This window comes from Gavia stellata, chromosome 1 (assembly GCF_030936135.1).
Source record: "Gavia stellata isolate bGavSte3 chromosome 1, bGavSte3.hap2, whole genome shotgun sequence".
NCBI lineage: Eukaryota > Metazoa > Chordata > Aves > Gaviiformes > Gaviidae > Gavia > Gavia stellata.
This window is the reverse complement of record NC_082594.1, coordinates 19455730-19472439: the sequence shown is the minus strand read 5'-3', so window position 1 is coordinate 19472439 and position 16710 is coordinate 19455730. Positions and strand designations below refer to the sequence as shown.

General features: G+C 36.8%; 1 protein-coding gene across 1 annotated transcript in view; it reads right to left on the bottom strand.

Moving 5' to 3' along the window:
- RNF17 (ring finger protein 17) overlaps positions 1–16449 on the bottom strand; it is a 51931-nt gene extending 35482 nt beyond the window's left edge. Inside the window, exons 1-12 of the mRNA XM_059823185.1 lie at positions 16373–16449; positions 15634–15725; positions 14867–14925; positions 13749–13804; positions 12234–12333; positions 9944–10024; positions 8369–8469; positions 7374–7545; positions 5907–5983; positions 3627–3701; positions 2422–2469; positions 2195–2238 (exon numbers count right to left, since the gene is read on the bottom strand). Coding sequence (XP_059679168.1) covers positions 2195–2238; positions 2422–2469; positions 3627–3701; positions 5907–5983; positions 7374–7545; positions 8369–8469; positions 9944–10024; positions 12234–12333; positions 13749–13804; positions 14867–14925; positions 15634–15725; positions 16373–16449 — 982 coding nt within the window. The remainder of the gene's footprint in view (positions 1–2194; positions 2239–2421; positions 2470–3626; positions 3702–5906; positions 5984–7373; positions 7546–8368; positions 8470–9943; positions 10025–12233; positions 12334–13748; positions 13805–14866; positions 14926–15633; positions 15726–16372) is intronic.
- Between the last annotated feature and the right edge of the window lie 261 nt (positions 16450–16710).

The following is a 16710-nucleotide window of genomic DNA, read 5'->3' as shown; positions in this document are numbered from 1 at the left end:
ATTCACAAGTTACTGGACAGGAAACTGTCCAGGGAGAGCACATTTAGATGATTCTGAGATTAAAACAAAAGCAAAGAAAAAAAAATCCCAAACAAACCAAAAAAAATGCAATTTCCTTTATCTTTTTTCTTTGCTAGTATTATTTTGTATCTTTTTGCAGCAGTATTTTCCACATCTGCATCTTCCTCTGCCAACTTCTTAGGTCAGATTCTTTCTTTCCCAATACTGCGATCTCTACTCATCCACTTTTATAACCATTTACACTCAACAATGAGCAAAGCTCAAAGCACCGCACAAACTGTGCCTACAGAATTTTTGAACGAAATAACTTATTTCCTCAAATTACTCTGTTTTGTACATTCATCTGTTTACTCACAATTCAGAAAACCAAACATAGATGGAGGGCCAAAAAGAAAACAGTTCAAAATCCAGTATATAAACTGAATTCAGTATATAAACTGGTCCCACCGTTCACAGCAAGCACTACTATCAGTATTTCAAATATCTGCCAGGTGTTGCCAATGTTGATTCTGAAAGTTGCTTGGGACTTCCTATATTACATCTTCCGACTAAGTGGTTTTATGGCAAATCTTAGAAGACGGTATAGTCTTTATATTAGCAAGGAGAGCAGACCAGGGAGTGTTTTTGCAGAGCAAAACTGCTGGTGCTAAGAATGACATCTGCACTGTAAGCACCTCCCAGACTACTTTTAACTGGAAGGAAATCAATTCATGTGCCCCAAGTCTGCTCTTACATGTGAGCAAATACATGCTAACTAGGGATGGTCAGGAGATCTGCTTTCTAGTACATTCCTGATCCCCACTAGAATGCTAATGTATGTGTCCAACTCTCCAACAAATTCCAGTGTCTGCTCTCACTGCTTAGAGGATGGCTCCCTTCTAGTAAACTAAACCATTTACCAGATTGGAAAACCACTAACCAGCTTTGTGTTGAAAAGGTGTTTCCTTCTTGAAGAGTTTCTTCTTCTGTTCATCAGCATGATATTCTGGGGGAAACTCTTCTTTGTTTATTGTTTTAGGAGAGAAGTTTAATGAATTAGGTTAGTTAAGTATTTATATGCATGTAGTAAAGCAGCAAACACAGTGAAGACAAATTACATGTATTGTAACGGTACTGCAAAGGCAAAAATTCTCATATCTGATGTGACTGAAACAGATGCACACACAGTGACTATGTGCAGATGGCCAGCTCACATGCTAATTCCAAAACTACCATTAAAATTCTTAGATACAAGACATGCAAAACTCATATAATGCTGCAGTTTGAAGGAATTTTGTTCTGACGAGTTCTGTGAAGTCCACTGGGATTCTGGAATATGCTATTTTAGACAGTCATGCCCAAGCTCTGCAATTTACTTCACCTTGATCATAGCTATATGCTACCACAATTAGTCTCATATACCACCCCTACCCACCCCCTCATCCTCCCCAAGCATTACTAATAATAGGGATTTTCTAGGTATGTTGCGGGCATAGAACACTCTGAAATTAAGCATCTTAATTATACTGCGGGACGCATCTATCTATTCCCCCATTATCTAAATGGAATTTCCATGTTCCAACTTGTTCCTAATGCCTTCAGTCCTATCCCTGAGCACCTCCTGGACACCAACTTGGTAGGCTCTGCTAGACTCGCTCCAGTACGATGGTGACTTTCAGTACTGCAGGGTCCAAAACTGGACACGGTACTCCAGATTCGTTCTCACAAGAGCCTAACAGAGGGCAAGGATCACTTCCTGGACCTGTTAGCTACACTCTTACTAATACAGTCCAGGGAAAACCTGACAAGCTGAAGAACCTAATTGTTATTGACAGTTAATGCAGGACAATGCCCTGGGAGAAGAATCAGGAAGCCAAGGGAACTGCCAGAAAAGCATCCTCCAGGACCCAATGTCAGAAACTCTTGAGAGAGGCTGTAGTAAACTAAGAGTCAAAGAGTATTATCCAAGCTGACATAGGAACTTAGGACCCCTCTTTGAGAAAACTTGTGAGAAAGTTTTCACTAAGCTAAGCTGAAGGAGGACAAAAAAAAACCAATGCTAGCTCAAAGGAAGATAAAGTGAAATACAGCCATCGTTAAAGAATTCATGAGCTAACACACAATGTTAATACAAAACACATCAGTAACATGCTCGACAATGAACATTGAAAGCATCAGGTATTAAGAAACTTACTTTCCAGGTCATCTTCAAATATTTCTTCTATTATGACATCAGGGCTGGATGGAGACTGGGGCAGAGCAGGAATGCTCTGGTGACGTATCATAGGAAGTGTTTCTTGTACTTTAGTATTTTTCACTTCTTTGTGAACACAGAGTTTATTTGCAAGAGCCTTTATTTTACTTTCTCTGCTAAGTGCTGGAAACATATTCTCTACAGACGACTGTGTATCGCAGCCTGGCATTTCTTCTTTGTCATCAACGGTAAGAGTGTGTTGTCCATTATCTTCACTATATTTGGGAAAACATTTATTTGGAGACAGATTAATGTAATCCAGTCTGTTTTCGGAAAAGCACATGAGTTAAAGCAGAGATTTTATTAAGAATGTATCACTATGTTAAGAAAACACCTTACAAGAGCTGCTTGAAATAAACGGTGTTATGTTTTTGAATACCATGACAAGAAAAACAGTAACATGATTTCTGAAACCTAAAAAGGATTGGCACAGAAATGGCACACATTCTTGGGCACAGCTCAGTACAAGAACTACCCCTGCTTAAATGATCAAAGAGAGACCACAAGTACGAACACAAACTATTTGAAAAAAATGTTAACATGATAGATAGTTCCATGTTAAAAACAAAAGGCATGTCAGATGCTTTTGTACTAACAGTTACTTTTCACTGTAATCTGCAGGATTTTCAAGTATTACAGTATGCAGTAAGACTTTTTTAATATAACCAGTGCTAACTACAATGGCTCTATCAGCAACTGCATTCCAATTTCTCAAGTTTTTGTCAAAGACAGCAGGGAAAAATAAAATAATTATAAGTAATTATTTTTCTGGTTCATCTTACGTAATTTTTTGTGGCATTTGACACAATCAGTATTTAGACTGTGAAGTGGAAATACTATAAATTTCAGTATTTGCTGTTGATTTTAGAGATTTAGTTACACTTGTAGGATGTAATTTTCATATGCTGAAATGATAAACATCTCCATTATGTGTACTATGAACATGTAGACGTAGTGCTTAGGGACATGGTTTAGTGGCGGACTTAGCAGTGTTAGGTTTACAGTTGGACTCGATGATCTTAAGGGTCTTTTCCAAGCTAAACGATTCTATGATTGTATCATTAACTGCTAGCCAAAGCTGAAAAGCACACAGCATAAATAGATCTTGGTAACTTAAGTGATACAGTGAAATAAATTTGGGTGAAACACAAGTAAAACTGAAATGTCAGAACTGAAACACTAACAGGAATAACTGGAATGCTGACTGAAATACTAGCATCTGAAGTTTTGCTTTGTTTCATTATACTCTTAGAAACCTGTAAGCATATACAGATTTTTTTTTTTATTTTAAAATTTAATCTCCAATAAATATTTAACCATTAGAACAGGAAAGTTACTGTACCTATCCTCTTTATTTAAAAAAAATACTTACTGCCCTGTTGTTCCCCATTCAATCTTGCCCAAATTTTTTAACAAAGATGTAATCTCATCAGTGTTTAGGAAGAATCTTGAGAGAAGAGAAGAAACATTACAGGTGACGTGAATACCTAAATCACTCTGACAGTTTGAGATGTACAATGTTTTTCAGCACAATATTAATGGAGGGACAAAGTAAGAGATTAATTACCTACTCCAGTTTCATTCTTCCACTCGTATTAACAACAGAGTTGGTTGCTCATTTATCTTCGCATTCATACTTAAAAACTCTCTTGCTTTTTGCTTTCTCTCTCCCTCATGCATAGACTACTTCAACATTTACTTAATGAGTTTTCACACCTATACCCAGTTAGTTCAATAAATTATTCTGCATGAGAAAAAGCTCCAACAGTCCTGAAGAACAAAACTGTAACTGAAGTCCAAAATGTATGCTCTCTTTGTTCTATTTATTGTTACACTAACAGCTAGCTATTTCCTTTACTGATGGAAGCTAGCAAAGTCTTTTAAGTACTTTTACAGTTAGCCTAACAGAACTGTAAATATAACTTCATTCAATCAAATCTTTAGCTTTGCTGTCCAGTTATAATGAACAATTTGTGAAAACTGAAGTGTAAGCAGTATTGAACAGCCCACCTCTTCTTCTCCCCGCTGTCCCTTCAGGAACTTACCTAACCTTCGTTCTACAGTGGTTTATGTCTACAGAATGTGCCTCAACTCCTATGCACCACCTAGCTGTGATTTCTTCATTTTTGGTGTTATTTTGGAGTTGCACCAGCACACGAGGCCTTTACACGCATCCTTTATCCGATCTCCTTTTTCCCTTGTTTTGTTCAAGTTCTTAAAACACCTTCCAATGCAAACAAATCTTGTTTTGTCATCTTTTAGCTTTCTTCTAGGTTAGGCGAGTTTGCCATTGTGCATTTAAATAGGCTTCTCTGAAATTCTCATTCACCACTGACATTATCTTCAAAATAGGCCCTACCTACCAAGTCACTAAGTTTACTAAAAGATGTTTTTAAAGATTCCTTTATCCATATTCTAATGACTCCACTAACATACGACAGGAAAAGTAATAATTTTTGTCAACTACTGGAACAGGCTGCCCAGGGAACTGTTTGAGTCACCATCCCTGGAGGCAGATGGCTGAGAGAGTTGGGGTTGTTCAGCCTGAAGAAGAGAAGGCTCTGGGCAGACCTTACTGCAGCCTTTCAATGCTTAAGGGGGACTTACAAGAAAGACGGAGACAGACTTTTTAATAGGGCCTGTAGTGACAGGACAAGGGGTAATGGTTTTAAACAAAGAAGGTAGATTCAGACGAGATATAAAGAAGATTTTTTGGACAGGGCTCTGAGCAACCTGATCTAGTTGAATATGTCCCTGTTCATTGCAGGGAAGGTTGGACTAAATGACCTTTAAAGGTCCCTTTCAGCATGAACAATTCTATGATTTAAAAGATGCGTAAACATGGTGCTTAGGGACATGGTTTAGTGGTGGACTGGGTAGTGTTATGTTAACAGTTGGACTCAATGATCTTAAGGGTCTTTTTCAACCTAAATGATTCTATGATAATTTTTCACACCTTACATGCAAGTAGTCAACTTCAAGACTCAGTCCTCTGTACCACTCAGCATCTGATGGCACACAACCACTCTATCGCAAGATGCAAGTTTTTCATCTTTGTTCTGTCCCTCATTTGTAATTCCTGAATGTGGCCTTTATACGCCAGGAGTACAGTATTCTGACCAGCTTTATGACGAAGCTGCATAGGGTCAGCTGTACCACAGCCATGACATGTTTTCTTGCTCATTTCTGCTATATTGTCCCTTCCAATGAGGGCAACATGTTAACTGGGATTTTCTACAAATTTCTCCTTAGACATCAGTGCCCCAAAAACCATTTAAGTCCTTCCTGATGGTGAGAAATGGACTCATTTTTTAAAAAATAATTAAGCCAGTATTTCCCCAATTTATTTCTACCTGTAAGAGAAGGAGAGGAAGTGGCAGAAGTCTGTCAAGAATTTTTTTAAGTGCACACGTTTTTTTTTTTTAATTACATAGCAGCAAATCATACGTGCTTTCTCCCCGATGCCTCACATGAAGGCTACTGCGCATTGTTAGTGATGAGTTTATACATATCCGAACTAGTAGTTTTTCAGTAAAATGCAAGTGAAGCAGCTCGATTTCTGCTGTTTAACTGTTATATGAACAGTTTTTGTAATTAAGACAACCAGAGCATCCATTTACCTCCCAATATACCTCCCACTCTAGTCATTTACCTTGGAGATATTTTTTCCTTCAAACTATTCACTCTTGAGAGCTCAGCCTCAACTGGCAACTTTAAATTATAAATAACCTGAAATTAAGAAGTACAGTCTTAGCTTCTATTACACAAAACAGAGATTACACAGGCATGACACATTGACAAAGCCAGAGTATGACATCTTTCATTTTACAGAAAAAAATCCAAGAGTTTACTCATTAACAGCCAAATCCCAATTACATCTTCTTCCACTGCTAAAACCTAATGGTTGGGGATTTTATAATGTTAGCATGTAAACAGAAGCAGGAGTCAGATTTTCCTTTTGTATGAACAGCTATTGACAATGTGACTTTTAAATAAGATGGTAGGCTTATAGGAGGACAGTGGTGGATGCCAGCTCCCAAAAGTCACACTGGGCAAGAAGAAGGCAAATGACAGAAAAAAAAGGAAGAATCAGACTTTTTTTCTGGGTCAGACAAGAAAGACTAAGTTTCTTCACAGGGAAAATGACAACTGGATGCAGGGAACATGACAGTCTGAAAAAAAAAAATAAAAATCACACTACTTGAAAGAATGATCAGACAAGTTATTCATTATTTTTCTCAACACAAGGACTACAAAGGCTCCAAATGAAATAACTGGGTAGCACATTTAGAAAGAACAGAAGGAGCTATTTTATATACACCTCATTTTAAATATCAAAATATGGAACTTGCTGCCACTGCATATGAATACATAAATATAATGTACATATGTACACACACATGCACTGCCACAAGCATTATGAAGACACTGAAGGAAGTGTTACACAAGTTTATGACACAAAGAGGTAATATTTAGTCAGTGTAATAACCCTGATGTAGCCTACCAATTATAAAATCCTTAACCTTCAACTTCCTATATGCACTAAATGCCCAAGCTCTTAAGATTCTTCCTCCAAGCATCTTTTCTTCTCTGTCGTCACAGACAGGAGACTTCACAGTGGACCTTTGGTCTGATACAGCATGGCAGGTAGCGTGGCTTTCTATGAACAGCAGATACGATGGGGAGGAAGAATGGAAGTAAAGGCCTGGGATCAAGAGGATCAGAAGAGTGTCGCTATTAATTCTGGAATAGTTCACTGAGAACGTTCAAGAGCTCTGGAATGGGAAAGGCTTGAGAGACATCTAAAGTGCTGAAAACACTGCCCTTTCACTGATCAGTACTGTGTCACAGTTTTCCTGTCCTCCCCCTCCATTTGCTGTTTCAGATAGCAAGCTCTTCAAGGCAAAGACCATCTTTTTTGTTTCACATCAGTCACCAGACCCTAATTGGTGACCAAGATGAAATATAAACTTGGGGGTGTGGGGGAGGTGAGGTAAGAATATATTACTGCAAAAATCTCAATACTGAAGTCAGCAAACTGAAAAACGGATCACAGAAACTTTGAATCCAAATTTGAATGTATTCATTAAAAAAATTCATAGTGCAAGAATGTAAATACCTGAGCGAGATCACAATAGGTTCTTACAGAAGGTGTAATTTTTAATTCCTTTGCAATCCTAATGGCACCAATCAAGCACTTTTTCTTCTCCTCAATGACTTCCTTAGCTTTTGCAATACCAGCACTGTAGTTGTTGATGCTCTTCACCAATTCCGCACACAATTTCCTCTTTCTGTATTAAAAAGATTACTTTTCAGAATTTAATAAGCACTCAGCCGTACAGATTCAAACTTTAACACACAATTACCAGTTATACCACAATACAAAGTGGATATATCTCACACAGAAATATTATTTTCCTCAAACAGTGAAAAGCGGAAAGCATGGAAAACCCACTTAATTGAAGGAACCACAAAAGTTAAGAGTTCACACTGAAAAACCACTTTGGAGAAAATTTTCTTACTCAATGTTTAAAGCACTCTTCCCTTCAAGCCTCCTGATATTTCCATACACATCCAACTGAAAACTAACAGTTGGATTTTACAATTCAGTCTACTAAGATATAAGATTCCCCTCTCAGAGGCTCTTCTGGAATCCTAAGCTTTGACACCCCTCCCTCCCTTACATCTAAAGATACAAATATTTTTGAGAATAAGAAATAAAGTGTCCTTGTGCTTCTGTCAGCTTGAAAATTTGCAGAAAGTCAACTTTTTAAAAAGTTATTCTTGCTGTTAAACTGATCATCCAGTAACAGCAGTATCAGAAAACCCTCATAATTGAGTTATTTCAGAAAATTAATATCATTAATACTATTCTAAGTTTTTTCTTTTTTTAAAGAGCAGAGGCTGCACAAGCTAATGTTTTCCAACCATGCAAATCAGCTCCAAGATGCCACTATGAAAGGGCAAAAATATTGCACAAGAATTAAAGACAGGTATTGTGAAATACAGTTACGAGGAAGACTGAAGTTTTATTTAGAATTCTTTTATCTGAATCAGAAACAATTTCCTGATAAAAACAAAACCACCCCACCATCCTACAAACCGGATTACTACCTTGACAGGAGAGAAGTAATAAGTTCATCAAATGTTCTATCTGCAGCTTCTGCAACTTTGTCTCCTTCCTGCTTCACTTTCAATTCCAAGTATTTCAGCATCTATTTCATTCAGTATTAAACAAACATGCATTTATTATTTCATTATTAATTATTTCATTATTCTCACATTACTTTTTTTTTCCCCCTCTAAATTCAGAACAGAAGCAATGAACAGTAAGACAGTGATCAATACTCCAGCAGAAAGAGTGACACTAAATTACATTGTGGTTAGTATATTAAAAAAAGAGTACATCAGAGGATGACTACATAATATAATGGAGGAAAAATTATAGCTCATTAATGCCTTTGTTTTCTTTAACTTCTAGTCAGCTCACGCACGCTGCCTGGATCCTCATGTCAACTGAAGTCTTCAGGTCTATGAGACAAGAAACACATAGATCTTGGGCCCACTGCCTCACTTTCCTAACTTGACATTCTAATATAGCACCATACACAGATAACTAGCATGCTAAGATTTCTACTATTTTCTTTAAACTCATTGGGAGCATAAAGGAAAATAAAGATTCTTCTTCTGGCTAAGCATCAGTTTTGTTGCTATAGTTACATTTAATGAAGAGACTATGGAAAAAAATCTCAGTAATGCAACACTGCTTTGGCAGTTATCAGACTTTGTTGAAAAGCTGTTGGAAGACCACAGTTGTTAGCATGACTTATTATATTAGAGCTGTTGAAATGCTAGGTTTTTACAAGATGCTATTAGTATATGAATTAGGTATTTAACATAACTTTGCTTAACTGACAGATCAGCCACTGCAACAAAACAAGTTAGAAAGGGAATGGAAAATAGGTTTTAAGGACACTTCAGGACACACTAAAATGAATTTGCTTTAAGCTTTTGGATCATCGAACACTTCCATCCTTGGGTATCTTAAATGTACATGTAAAATTTTACATGTGAAATGTAAATAAATGGGAAAGACAGATCTGCAAGCTTTTCCACAGCACATTTAAGAGTTAAAGTTTAATTAAAATAATTATCATTGATGAAGTTCATAGGTTACTCAGTGAAACCTATTAACAACATTATCCAGTATTTTAGGATTTTTCCTATATTTTATACTGTGCATAAAACTGCATTATTTGATTTACATGTTTTGCATATCATGTCTGTTAAAATTATTACTTCTGTTGCCCATATAGAGGCATATGAAAACTGGAAAGTTAGCATAGTTGCTAGAGCAAAAACAAATGCTGAATTTTACCCTGATTCAAGGAAACACAAGCTTAGTACTTAAAGACTGGCTTGTATATGGTTCTGCTAAATATATGGATTGACATAGTAACTTTAAATTATGCATAGGCTCAGGTACTCCTTTACAGACTACAGCCTGGAGTTTAAAACTGTATATTCACAGAAACAGCACAAATAGTTGAAGGACAAGAGAGATGTCAAAATGAAGGCAGTAAAAGCATGTTTAAATAGCGCATCAATGTGTGACTACTCGTAACAAAAAGCTTCAATCAAGGACAGGATTTAATATTTTATGGTTTATTTAACTTATTTTCCACCCACCTGGTCTGCATCATGTAAGTGGCTGAGATTACAAATAGCTATGCACAAAGCTTCATCAATATCTTCCATAGTTTTGCTGTCCTGGGGAAAGATTTGCCGATGAATAAAGTTACTTGTATGACTTGAAGACAAGATGGACTATACTCATTTCCCATTTTGACAAAGAGGCACTTGACGTGGGTGACTGATGATCTGTGCAAGGCTCTGAGCAGCTCTATAGCTGCAAACTATAGGCCCAAAATACTTAGCTCATCTGAAGGGCACTGAGAACATTTACATTGTCCTATTTCTGAAACATGGATTCTAAACTTTTTTGTTTATTAAACACATGCAATTTATTTGCACACACACAGAAAAACCCGAATGAAAAGATAGCATATGAAGGAAAAACAAAATAAAGTTACTAGAACAGAGGAAAGAAAACATGAAAGATTGAAGAACGGGAATACTGCAGCCTAGAAAAAAGTAAAATATTTAGGAATATAATTTGTGGAAAGCCAACAAAAATTAAAAGAGTCACAAGCTCCCAGTGTTATGCTGATGCAAGAAAAGATAATAAAATACATGCATATGAATTGGCACAGAAGCAAATGTACATACAGAAATGTCTTATTTTGTCACTGGCATTACTAAAGCTAGTGTTAAGAGTACTGTTATTTTGCTAAAAGCAAAATGAGATCATCATCAGCTGGGGATGCCCCAAAAAGTCAGGGATGGTACTGTGTAAGTCTGTCAGTATTAGGCAACCAATTCACCTTGTCAAAAGGCAACTTAATTAACATGCAAACATCTCCAATTTCTAAAGGGTTTTCCTCACTAGTGTTAGGGAGAACAAACACAAACTAGAGAGAAATTAAAGCTTCAAGTTCCAAAACCTGAAATAGTTCTGCCTCTGACCAGACACTGGTTTAAGTGAAAGGACGTGCTGCCCACAGTCTGCGAGAGACCTGTTAGTCACACACATCATTATGGATTTTATTAAAGATGTTTGTTGCCACCTTTATCTCTAGAAGAACTTCCCAATTAATGTATCTGAACATCTCAGACCAATTAGGTCTCCTTCTTAGGAGCAGAAAAAGGGAAGAAAACTCTCCTCCTATTATGACCTGGATGTTAACTGTGTTAGGAATACTTCCCTATGACAACTATTCCCGCTATATTTTGAGCGGATGCAAGGAGACATAGTAAGTAAAAATGTCATGGAATTACACTGCTCCCTCTCTGCTTCATGGTTCTCATTATGATCAATGATGTAGTAATAAAAATCCTTCCAAAACTCAAAAGACATGGATATACTCATTCAGTGATGTAAGAAATGATACTGCCAAAGATCTAGTAATTAACAACCACAAAATAAAGGAGCCTGAAAAAAAACTTCAGAAACAAAAGTAGCAGTTAGACTAGGATCTCAATATTGAAATGTGGACTTTCACATGAGCTCATTCTCAACAACTTTCTCCAAAAAATACATCAAAATATGACCTCAAACTCAAGATACTTCACAGATAACCTCAGGCTATTTCCTTTAATATTTTGTCAACAGTAATATATTGAAGTTTAAGATAACATGATATGGCTTTATTTCAAATAGACTTTTCAAAAAAATGTTCAGAAAAGAACACCATTTTCAAACTTTAATGGGCACTACAACAAAACTACCTAGCCAAGACAGACATTTGCAAGTTACAGTTCTTTCAAGGTAACTGTACAGGACCATCTCTATAGAAGAAAAGAGGACTTTCATAGGATGTATCATTCATTCCCATTTTATTCTGTCGTTTTAAAATAACCACAACATTAGTCCATTTGGCCTAAAAGTTCACAAACCTCATTCAGAAAGATCAGGTTAGAAAACTTAATACAATGTTTCAGGAGAGATCCATTTGCCCAACAACCTTGTTGCCCTGAATGACCACTTTAAGGATGTGTTGTACGAGTCTTGCAGCTGCCTCAAATTTAAAAAGAAATAAAAAAGCCCCAAACCCAAATATTGTGAAGCCTCAAGTGGTTTTTTTTTTTTTTTTTAACAAAAGCTGAATTCAAAACACGTATTTCAAAGCCAGCTGAATACACTAGCCCTCTTCAGCTATGATCTGGTTGAGTTTGAGCTGCATTCATTTTGTCAAGTTGTTTTATTAAGACTTTAGCTGTACATCAATTCTATGGTAAGATGGAATAATAGCACATAACTTAAAACACAAAAACTTGCAGCCTTCATAGAAGTGCTGCATTAATTATGCATATACAAAAACAACAAGCCAGAATATAATGAAATTCCATATTAACACACCATGTCTGCTGATGGAGCTAGAGCTGGTCTACCCCTCAGCCCACCACTTGAAGAAACTGTGTGCTGAACATTCTTCTCTCCAGTATTGTGACTGAAGGGCCTGCAAAACAAAACTTTAAGGAAAAAACCTACACATTTTAAATAAAATATCAAACTTCCCACAAATACTTTGGACACAATTTGAGTATTTCAGAATCTGTCGTTAAATACATATACACACCTACGTTTAAAAACAGCAGAATTCACACTGTGATATTCTACAGCTACCTCATTCTTCAAAAAGCTTCCTTTCTACTAGCATCATCTTAAAATTCATCTTTAGTAACTATTTTTCACCCGACAATTTTGGCAAGGCTGAACAAAACCTTAGTAGGTGGTAGCGATTTTTATCGTCAATGAGAATAAAGTGCATGACTATTAACATTCCAGGATTAATTTTTTATTTGTTGCCCAAGTATTTTCCTTTAGATATCCCATCAGATACTGATTAGGCTGTTAAAATCTTTAGAATACATGACAGATTACACTAAAACCATCTACTGACACCCTGTTAGGAAGGCTCTTAAATTCTGTTGCGTGATCACACATCCCTGCTCTTCTGCCAAGTACACATGGATCTAAACAGCTGTCAAGACACTCACAAAAACAGTCTGCATAAACCAGCCTAATTACAATAAGGAAGTGCTGTGTTGCTCTTCCTGTGCTCAGTTTGTTGTTTCTGATGGACAGAGAGGACTTGGAGAACACTGCTGCAAAGACTGACAGCCATACATGAAATAGAGTTTCTATTTTACTTTGGGTAAGGTTAGCGATGCGTGTTACACACACCAATCTCAGAAGACAGACTTCCTATACCTCCCTTAAGAACAGATCCGTTTAGAACAGATTCCTTATGTAACACGTCTGTTAAGAATTATCTGGGACTATTCTCATTTGTCGCAACGTGAATCTCCACAGCAATGGCAGCAGGGGAAAAAGACACCCACTTTAAGACTTCCTTCAGGTTCACATAGGCTAAACAAAGAAGCAAGTTAATGTAATTTACATACAACAATACCACAGAACATTGCTGGCATCTAATCTTTATAGCTGTGACTGGTCATCTAAGCAGAAGGTGCAATGGGAGCAACAGAGGGGTGGGCGGAAGGAGGCGCTTCAATGATAACAGTCCTTCCCACCACAGTATGGCATTTCAGCAGTTCTCTACTGCCCCTCTGAACCCTTATCAGTGAGCTACCATAGTGTTTAACTTTCAGTTCCAAACATTTTTCACATCAAACCAACCTGTTTCTTCTTGCCTTTCAGGAGATGTTATTTGCACTTAAGCGTCAAGCAAGTTGCGTTCCCACAGTACTAGACACCCGTACTGAGAACACGTTAGTAAAGTTTAAAGAACACATTAAAAAAAAAAAAAAGAAAAAAATCAGCCCAAGAAAAATGGCTGGAAACGCTTGCTCAGTCAAGTCCTCCCCCAGCCTGGCATCTGAACACAAAAAACAGTTAATAGACATTTACCTTGCTAGCTTTTGTGAGTTGCCACCGCACAGCCCAAGTTTAAAATCAGTTTTGGTCTAAATTCACAGGGAAAAAGAAATTCAAACACAGGGTTAAATCCAAGTCCTGGTAAAAAAAAGTGTTCTATAAGCCTGTTTTCACCTTCAGTACCCACCCCCTCCTCATTTCAATGAGACCAAGCTTCAAAGCAAGCGTTGCTGAATTGAGCAGCAAGAGGCATATGGAAACAGCTTCCAAGCCAAAGCTCTGTAGCCATCAGTGTATCTTTGTGGTAAATGAAAAGTGTTCCTAGTAAAAGGAATGATTTCCTGTTTGCTCCTAGTATTTTTCCCACTACTATGCAAAACTTTTAACATATTGCATTAGTGAACCTGATTACAACTTATTTTTTCAATAAAGTTTAATGACAGGCCTTAATTCCAAAGACTTATTTTATTTTGCAATAAAGGCTAAATCTGAATTTTTTAACAGAAAAAACAGAATGGCCACACCGTATCTTTTGCATAAATTAAAAAAAAAAAAAGGCACTCAGTGGTTGTCCAAAATACAGATTTCTGTAAAACAAATGGCATTAGTATGTCATAACACAGAAAAGATTCCCAAGCAGAACATTCTTTTTTTAAAATACAGAAAAAGAAATATATTCATAACTTATGCACTACTGTGCAAAGTGAAGCTGTTTTTTAAAAAAAAAGTTTTAAGTCCTTGTATTTGGTAGCTGACAGGGAAAGAGTGGTTTGGCTTTTTGTGTTTTTTTTTTTTTTTTTTTTTTTTTTTTAACCATACACCTGCACCAGTTGCTTGCTGCTTGCTTCACATTACGTGCAGAGGAGTGGGTGGAACGGAGTTGGCAACATAGGGCACTAATGAGAACCATAAATTAAACTTTCCTAAACCAGACTTTGGACATCAGATGTGCACTACATAGCTACGCTGCATGATGAGAAATGCTAGCAAAGACTTGCTGGGGAGCAGGTGGTTATAAAGTGCAGGCCCTTATCTCAGAGGGGACCTGAGCTTGCTTTCATCAGCTTCAATGAAAATGCAAAAGATCCTGTAATACCACTATTTCAGGCCACCACAGTGACTACTGAACAGAAAACTTTAGATCAACTTACTTCTGTAGATAAAAAACCAAATAAATCAGCGTCTTCATCCTTCACATCATCATGCAATGCTGTAAAACCAAGCACAGGAAACACTTGACTGCGAATGTTGTTCACCAGAGGGCATCTTAATGAGACAAACAGGTATACATGATCATTGGAGTAGTCTCCTACATAGTACTCATCAAGTCAACAGGACTTTGGACATTGGCTTTTGTAATTACAGAATTTGAAAACTAGGAATAGAAGTCCAGATAGATAGATAGATATGGAAGTTATCTGGGAATTACAAAAAACCCACCTTATTTGCATTTAATGATGAGGGTATTAGCTGCATGATTAGCTAGCTACACTAGCTTGCTGCTACATTCAGGACAGGATAAATACATAAAAGGGAAGGCAAAAAGGCAAAAGAAGACACGCATTCAAAATGTGTACCTACAGTATACGAAAAAATAATTGTTTCATAAAGCATCCATAAAGACTATGTACTCAACACAATTTTACAAGAAAAAAAGATACTCAAGCACAAAATCCCAGAAAAATGGGGTTTCTTTTAAAACAAACTGTTCAGTAGCTTTGTCGAGAAAAACAGCAGGAGTGGAGGAGTATTGGTTGTTCTTGCTGAGCACTGGAAACTGTAGTAAATAAACAAGGCATTAATCAAATCTGGCAGCCCATCTATTGTCTTTAACAGACCATATAAAATACAAATTAACAGTGAATATTGCACACCACAGAATTCCTGGAAATAAAAAAACAAGATCTAAAAGCCTTACCTTCCACACTCATAGCTTTTGACATATGACACAAATCACTGTTTCTCTGATTTGGTTCTGTAAAATCCTCTTCTAGTATCTTAAGACATTGCCTTCAAAAGTAAAAGTAAAGGTTTAAGATCATTAGGGAGATCAACGAAACAAGAATTCTGACTTCCAGCTCTCTTAGAACTAAGCTTGCCCACTTTTTACCAAATGACATTATGCACAAGGTGGTGCAAGTAATGAAACACACACACGAAGATTTTGTTACACTCTTAACAGGAGGGGAAGCAATTTACCTTTGTGATACTGAATTAATCATCCATAATGGAGGTACTAGAGTTTTTAGGTATGCAGAACCAGCATTTAAGGTAACTAGAACCAGCATTAATAGATTGTTATATAATCAATCACATTAATTCTATAGCTGTTTAACTAAAAATATATTTAATAGATCAACAGTGATTTATTTACTGGTAAAACATACATACAGATCAATATGAGATATTGGTAGCCTAATAACTTGGTATTTGACAACACCCCAAAATGTCTTTTTCCCTGGATCTACTCCAAATGCTAAAACTTTCCACAAACTGCATGTTTTACACACATACGTAACACATAAAAATGGACTCACTTGCAATACTGCAGAACACAAAGATTATTTTCTACATTTCCTCAATACTATTTCCTGGTAATTATACTGTTAGAACTTAAAAATAATAAAGCCACTAGAATAACTGCAACATTCACATACCTTATAGCCTTCATTTTCCTTCTATTAAGCTCTTCATTACTGTCATCCACCAAGAACTCCTCTTTCTTCCTACTCATGATGGTGTCTGACTTCAAAATAAGAAGCGACAAGTTCTCTACAACACAATTTCATCACCTGAGCAAACGCTACAGGATACCTCCATCACTTGGCAAAGAGCAAAGTGAAAAAGATAGACACAGAATTCATAGAAAACATACACCTATTTTTTCCTTGAAAAAGCAAATCTAACTGCAGCACAACACTGGCCTGTATTGCACTATCCAGCTACTCCACTAGATACACTACCGCACCCCTAACCTTACCACTACCACACACAG